A 7,500-nucleotide genomic window follows, 5' to 3' on the forward strand; every position below is an offset into this window, starting at 1 on the left:
TTGGTATTAGGTTTACCAGAAACCTGTACTACATTCACCAAATAAATAATTTAAGCATCAAACTCTTCCTTAAAATCCATATCATCTTACCTCCCAGGTTGCTCTCTTTCCATACAACTGGAGTCCTTCCCTCACAGCTTCAACAAGGTAGGGCACAAGGGAATAGTTCCACAGGTCAGTAAACCACACCTGGGAATCCTCCAGACTTCCAGGACAAGACAAAAACAGGCGAGGACCTGAAAATAAAGTTGAATTATAATTCTTGCTCATGTAATTACAGTATGCAATAAATCATATAAATAAAACTAACATTGGCATAGAATAAAACACTAGAAAAATATTTGAAACCAAAGTAAAGCAAAGGTAAGAGATGTCTTACCAATAGTAACATCTGAAGATGAATGAGTCTCCAAGAATTTGTTGATGTGACTCCAGCACCTTGGGAGCCAATCCAGCACTTGTTGAAGCCGGGGTAACCTTGAACCAGCTTCCACTTCAACCTGTGTCAATCTCCTTCGAGCTACTCTTCCCACTAAGCCTTTGACAGGCTCCATGTGATTGGCCATCAAAACCCATCTGTAATTATTGGATTGAAGTTATAAGACTTGAATACTGAATACAAGGAAAGATAATTTACATACAGTATATATTACATAACTCTGATATTACAGTGTGCCTGAGAAATTTCAGCACATACCTAAAGTTATGGTGCAACTGTAAGTTAGTTGTTGAACATGATGTAGTCTGGTTCATTGTTCCAATAATATAAGGACAATGGCTATACTTTGCACTTAGGAACCCATTGAATACATCAGTTAAGGCTCCTGCATGGTGCAAGTTATCTAGAATGATGACCAAAGGCAGATCTGAAGTATTACTCTCACATTGTTCACTAATGTGGGAGAGGTAGGCTCCAAGGTCTTTTCCTGTCTTGTGGTCAACACTGTTGAAAGAATGTTATGTTAGAAAAGAAATACCAAAAACATTTTGTAACACATCTATACCTAAAATTTAATTCTCATTATATATTTTATTGCATACATGTCTGCTATCTGTCAAGTCCTGAGAATTCTTACTTACTTGAATGTTGCAATATAACCAGGTGATGGGTCTTTTCCCATTCGGGTTACTAGATATTCTGCCAACTTCTGAGCTAAGTATGTCTTTCCAGTGCCTGAAGGACCACACAAAATAATCCTCCGATGTTCAGTCAAAAGAGACATGTATCTTTGGACAATGGACTTTGGAATCAACGTTTCAAATGCAAGAGCATCAACATGATTCAAAGTGGCTCCTTTGAGAGTAATCTTGATGTTTGTCACTTCTCCCACTAAATATCCACATGGGAGTAACTCTGGTGAGTCTGCATCACGTCCCCTGGCAATCTCTCCAATATGGTATGAGAAAATAGACTCGGCACTAAGTCCCAGGTTGGAGACAGGGTCAACTCTCAGGATGTATTCCTTAAAAATGCGTTTCACAAGATTGTCTAACATATCCCACTTGGTTTTCCCACTTACAGATATAGCTCCAATAATACACTCACTAAATGACACACCATCAGCTGGATTCACATATTTATCATAATCTCCATGGCATCCCATGAAGACAGTAATACTGACTCGTTTTCCATCCTTATCACTAGGGTCAATTAAAATCACATCTGTTGAGTCTGGCATTGTCATTTCATCACCACCAAGACTTAATCTTTGCTCTATCGAATCTGACACAGGAAGTGAACTCTGCGAGGAGTTCAGGGACTTTGAGGACACCATCCTCGCTAGTCTATCATTGTCTTGCTTTAGTGACACCATTTCAGAGCGCATTTTACTTATGGTTTCCTTGAGAGATTCCAGCTGGTGAGCTGAAGATAAGGCTTCAAGTCGAATGTCGGTAAGAGCCATGTCTTTTTCTCGCAACTGAATCTTCAGTGACTCCACTTCCTCTTCCTTGTTGTTACCATAGGTTCTAGAATGAGAAAACAATTCTTTGTAAAATAATGACAATCAATAAAGCACTTTTGGTGTATTCCCAGTGTATTCAATATCCTACAGAAACAAATGAGTCAAAATTTTCAATCCAAGGATGTCTCCCTCACCCAGTTGTGGACTGACACTCGGGGTCACTTGTTCCACCATTTGCCCGCTGAAGGAGAGGAGACGAAGGAGCAGAACATTCTCCACGTTCCCAGCCTTCCACATCAGAGACTGAACCTCCACCAACACCATGTTTACTCTTCTTGTGCCCACGGGAGAAGGCTTTGCTAAATGAGCTTCGTAGCTACAGAGAAAAAAATATCATTAGGATCTTCAATTCTTCAAAACTTCTCTATCAAGGAAAATATATATTCTTTTCTTTAATATACTATACAGTATTTCTCTGCAATACTTACCCAACCTTTCTTCTTTCCAGACTTTGATCCATCACTTTTATCTTGCATGGATGTGTGTGATGCAGCTGAGCATGCAGAGGACAGACTTGACACAGACTCCACTGATGTTCCTCGTACGAGTTTACCACCTGTTCACAAGTATTGAGCATAATTAGTTAAGGAAAACATATCATGGCCTTAACTATAAGAGCTGTACAAATACACCAAGGAAAAGGGATTCCTAAAATAGATGAATGTTTAAAAAAACAAATAATTATTATAACACTGATGATTAATCATTTTCTTTAATTAGAAAGTTATAATAATTTTAGTTACATATACTACACAAAAAGTGTTATTTATTTCTCTACAAATAAATAAAATGATTAGTCAATAATATACTAAACTAAATCAATGCATATTATACTGGATTTAGTAATGCATTAAATAGTAAAATAATCAGTTTCCAGACTGTTATTATATAGATAAATCTCAGAATTTGAGAGGTATGTCAGTATAAAACTGAATATCAATCAGAAGTTTAAGATTTAAAATAATCAACAATATTCACTTAAACTTGGTTGCAAAAATATACAAAAAAACATTCATCCATTTTTAATGCACCAGGAAGTTATTTTGTGCTCAAAATGTTTAAAATGTGCAAAAGTTCATAATCCACAGAACCATGAAACTCTGGCAAAGAATATTCACAAAACAAAATAAAACCAACAGGCAGCAAGCTTGGACAGAGAAGACAAAGTTGGAAATCATCATGCATAAGAAATGTAGAATCAGTGGAGTTAAAGTTTGTTAGCATTAAATTATTTCTTTTAAATATCTTTGTCTTAATTGTCATGATTTAAAACAAATCACTGAAAACAACATTTTAAAAATCTGAACTAAACATGTGCAAACACTGATAATAAATAAAGGGGTTGGGACACATTAATACACATAGACCAAAAGGGAAACATTTAAAAAATGGAATCAACAGTTTTGGTTAATAGAGCTGGGACAAGAAGGAGGAGGGGGTGGGGAGGGGGGAGTGGCAGGGAGGGAATTGTAGTCTAAACCCACTGTTACCTAAGCCCAATCAAACACCTGATTGGCATTTGGTTCACCTAGTATGCATGGACTCTGTCTTTACTGGTAAACAATAGACTCCCACAAGTCTGGTCTGCCATTACAAGTCAGCTTAGCCAAAGGACTGGCATGAGCCTTGAAGTAGAGAAGAAAAGCCTGCTTGCTTGTCAAAAGGTGAAGAAGTCTCACCAGCTTCAGTGAATTCACACACTACAAGGTCTTTACAATTCCCCGTGAAGGTGTGCCTGCGCGCAAGGTCATGCCCTGATTTTTCTGGTGAACTGGAACGACTGCCTGAGGTGACATTGAGCACAGAACACGAGGCAATGTTGGGAGAGAGATGGGTGTGTTGGTGCCTGGCAGGGGAAGGGGGGGAGTGGTGGTGGTGGTGGTGGTGGTGCTGGTGGTGGCCGGGGGACGTACTTTGGAGACAGGCTACAGTAAGACCAGCGTCTACACTTTGTTGACGCAGGGCCTCAATGGTTTTACGCAACTCCATGACCTCCGAATCCTGAAAAACACGGGATTAATTGTTGAATTTTGTTATCCAAGAGTCCCATATACCATTTACACAAACTTTAATTAGTGATCAATATTCACTCAATATATGAGTGATAAGGAAAATTATATATATATATATTGTCTGTGTCTGTGCATTTACGCATGTGAATGTGTATATGTAAGTATGTGCTTGTGTTCATATTTAAAAGTATGTACAACTAAATAGTTCCACAAAAGGAAACTTTACTGTCATTTCTAATTAATTAAAAAGTGTATACCATGATACCAAGAGAGCAGTATTTGTAAACTAGCTTAATTGCACCTTAACCAGATTTTTGTTTCATAACACTTGCAGGACTGATTACATAAAATACATGATTTTATTCATTTTTCATTTTATTACCTTTTGCTCAGATGTTGCAGTAAGCTGTTGCAATCTGTTGGTCATGTTGGTGAGAGATTGCTCAAAGGCAGCAACTACATGAGCCTGTGGATGAAAGAAAAAAATATATATATACACAGATTTACTGTGATGCTTGAAAATACTGATATTCAACAACCAGCCAAAGCATTCCCTATGGGATAAACTCTTCTTAATTTTTGTTTTTTGTTTTAGATGCATCCATTTACAAACTCTACTGATATTTACCGTATTCTTCAGGTTGAAAACTGAGTTCTGGAAAGAGAAATCTTTTAGTATTTGCTTGGCTGGTTGCTTTTTAGTACTTTAAATTGGACATAGGACTTCCCAAGCAAAAAGACTGATTTCTAGACATAAAAAAACAAGGAAATACACACACAAAAAAAGAAAAATAATAATGGAAAAAAACAATCAAAATCAAAAATGAAAATGCTTGTTTTCAAGTGGTATGTGATTCTACAAAATACCTCTACGTGTAAGGGAGTAACATTACTCAAAATGGCAGCTTACATTAGTACTAAGTTGGTTACTCAGAGTTCCAACTTTCTCTTGTGCTTCAGCTAATTCTTTCCTCAGCTTCCTAATCTCTGCAGCTTGCTTTTCCTCCTGTGAGCTGTACAGTGATGATGATGAGGACACCAATGATAATGAAGATCCATGACCTGAAAGAGAAGAAATGTAAATTATTTTATCAGAGTTCATGTAGCTGTGAGAGAATACATGACTAATTCAAAGATATCCAAGATCCAATATAATAATAAAAGAACTTACATTCATCATCCTTTGAAGTTCTAGGAATCACAGTTGAATAATAAGGGGAGCCTCGAACAGTGTTCAGGGGAGATATAGGTAGCCTGGTGCCTCCTGGTGGTGTTGGACTGGTAGGCTGTGAGGCATGGTAGCCATCTCGACCTCCCATACTACTACTGTACAGTTTCTCAGACTTTGTGGATCTGGTGGAGGATATATAAATTAGTTTTGAAAAAAAACTTTGATTTGATTTTAGTACACTTGAATCAAAATGCATGGAAGTTTTCACTAAACAGAATCATTTAGTATAACCATATCTATCTTGCAACCTCTCTGACTTACTTAGGTATTGTACTTTTTTTAAAAGGGGATTCAACAGACTTAGGGCTCTGATCATCATAAAACTGTACCTTTGCTTTCTCTTACATATCAACAACAATCCAAGACCTATAATAGAGTATAATACATATAAAAACCCTGTTTATGGCAGTAAATAAAAGCTGTATAATATTACTAGCTTCATTCTTGAAAGTTCCATCAGTACACAAAGATGCATTAATAATCCTATTTGCATTGGCATGCTCATGATGCTATCAACATAAAAGTGATGCAAGGCTGTGTAAAGTGAGTACACAACCATAAAATATTGTATAAGTATGTTCTCTTATACATGCTCAAACCAATGTAGTTCCTTCCATGACTAAACAATAATCTGATTTTCAGGAATACCACTTGTGTTGATTGGGTGGTAAAAATGAATGGATGTTACAGATTTCAGGCAATGGGAATGTCAACTAGTAATATGCCATTCAAAAGCCTACTTGGTCGATATTTGAGCAGGAGAATGATATTCTGTGGTATGATCATGTACATGCTAATGATAAGTGCTACATAACCATACCTAGGGAAGGTCCGTTCAATAAGATGGCTGTGGATGGGGATAAAATTCAGTTAATGTTAAACATAAAAAAAAAAAAAAAAAAATCCAGTTCCAAATCTAAATCTCTAAACCATAAAAGAATTTGGATAATCAAATTTTAGAGATTATCTGGCATTCAAATATAGAAATCATGAAATGTAAGGTTCTCATGCTGGGGAGAACTAAAACTATTTAGAAAATAATAATTTCACAACTTAAATACCTTAGATATGAAAAATCATACTACAAGTCTTTCTTTAAGATTCAGTACCGAAAGATTTGGGTTTCCTAATTCACTGGGTGTGAAAGCAGACCAAACATGGTCGTGATTTTTAAAGGTAAAATCATTATTTCTTATCACTGAGCTTTTTAACATTGTTCAACATATTTTCTTTTGAAATATCAAATAGGTTATGTTTTAGGTGTAAAATCTAAATTAATTCAAACATGACATCACATTTCTAAAAGCAGTGCATTAATGATTATATAATAAACAATACTACAATGAAATGACCCTTGTCACTGGATACCAATATACTTGTATAACAGCATCATTCATCTTCATTTGTATTTTCCACTCATATATTTGTTTTACCTATTCATCTATTCTGTCATACCCATCAATCCATGCATACCCAAGATCTAAAAATACACACTTTGTACAAATATCAAACTTTTAAGCAGTGCAAGAACAGAAAGACAAATCACCATATATGAGTAGACAAACAGTAACAAATTTAAAGGACAATAATATGGCAATAGGAACAGCAGCCATCAAAACGTGCCCTTCACCAATCTCTGACCTCCCGTGATAAAATGCCAAAGGCTAAATACTGAAAACATGTAGCCAATATAAATCCAGACAGCTTGCATAATTTGGAAATATAGTTAAATCCAGACACGGGAACATATTTCAAAAATATAAATGGTGTTTACCTAACACTATTGGAGCGAGCGAGCCTAGGGGAGGGTGATGAGGACATTTCCCGTTGGTGCATCATGAGGCGGGCTTGTGTGAGGCTGGTGGCTCGAGCGTGCTGGATCTGTGCAGCTATACTCGAGGCGCTTGAGCTTATACTCTCCATGCTCTCTGCCTCTGTCAGACTGCCACCCAGGGGTCTGTGTTTTTAAATGAAGCCATGGTATGATGCTGTGTTACAAAAATCTATTTAAAAAAATGTAAATGTTGATGAATCCTAATGTGGAATCTAGAATTTAAGGCTGACTGTTTATAGAAGTGGATAATTAGTGCAGCTCATGTAAAAGAAAAAATAAATAACAAAAATCAATAAAATTACAATGCTATCAAGCTTTGTATGAACACACATTTGAAATAAAACAAAACGTGATGCTTGTGGTGTAAGAGCAAAATAAACAAAGAAACACATAAAGTAAAGGAGCACTGTAATTTTACCTTGTTGGTGCAGAAGCCACTGATCCTGCATAATTACTTCT

General features: G+C 36.4%; 1 protein-coding gene across 16 annotated transcripts in view; it reads right to left on the reverse strand.

Annotated features, from left to right (window-relative positions):
• Nucleotides 1–7,500, reverse strand: part of LOC119581236 (neuron navigator 3-like) — a 160,283-nt gene that overhangs the window by 2,263 nt on the left and 150,520 nt on the right. For 11 of the 16 annotated variants that reach the window (XM_037929652.1, XM_037929636.1, XM_037929681.1 and 8 more), the window contains 14 exons: nucleotides 7,460–7,500; nucleotides 6,982–7,164; nucleotides 6,028–6,054; nucleotides 5,148–5,329; nucleotides 4,887–5,038; nucleotides 4,605–4,631; nucleotides 4,359–4,442; nucleotides 3,644–3,965; nucleotides 2,393–2,520; nucleotides 2,099–2,280; nucleotides 1,081–1,968; nucleotides 698–943; nucleotides 380–576; nucleotides 91–236 (listed from right to left, as the gene is read on the reverse strand). The exon at nucleotides 7,460–7,500 is cut by the window's right edge and continues 877 nt beyond it. In XM_037929652.1, coding sequence (XP_037785580.1) covers nucleotides 91–236; nucleotides 380–576; nucleotides 698–943; nucleotides 1,081–1,968; nucleotides 2,099–2,280; nucleotides 2,393–2,520; nucleotides 3,644–3,965; nucleotides 4,359–4,442; nucleotides 4,605–4,631; nucleotides 4,887–5,038; nucleotides 5,148–5,329; nucleotides 6,028–6,054; nucleotides 6,982–7,164; nucleotides 7,460–7,500 — 2,805 coding nt within the window. The remainder of the gene's footprint in view (nucleotides 1–90; nucleotides 237–379; nucleotides 577–697; nucleotides 944–1,080; nucleotides 1,969–2,098; nucleotides 2,281–2,392; nucleotides 2,521–3,643; nucleotides 3,966–4,358; nucleotides 4,443–4,604; nucleotides 4,632–4,886; nucleotides 5,039–5,147; nucleotides 5,330–6,027; nucleotides 6,055–6,981; nucleotides 7,165–7,459) is intronic. The other 5 variants (XM_037929694.1, XM_037929662.1, XM_037929695.1 and 2 more) reach the window with 5 other exon arrangements.

The sequence above is a fragment of the Penaeus monodon genome, chromosome 2 (genome assembly GCF_015228065.2).
Source record: "Penaeus monodon isolate SGIC_2016 chromosome 2, NSTDA_Pmon_1, whole genome shotgun sequence".
NCBI classification, from domain to species: Eukaryota; Metazoa; Arthropoda; class Malacostraca; order Decapoda; family Penaeidae; genus Penaeus; species Penaeus monodon.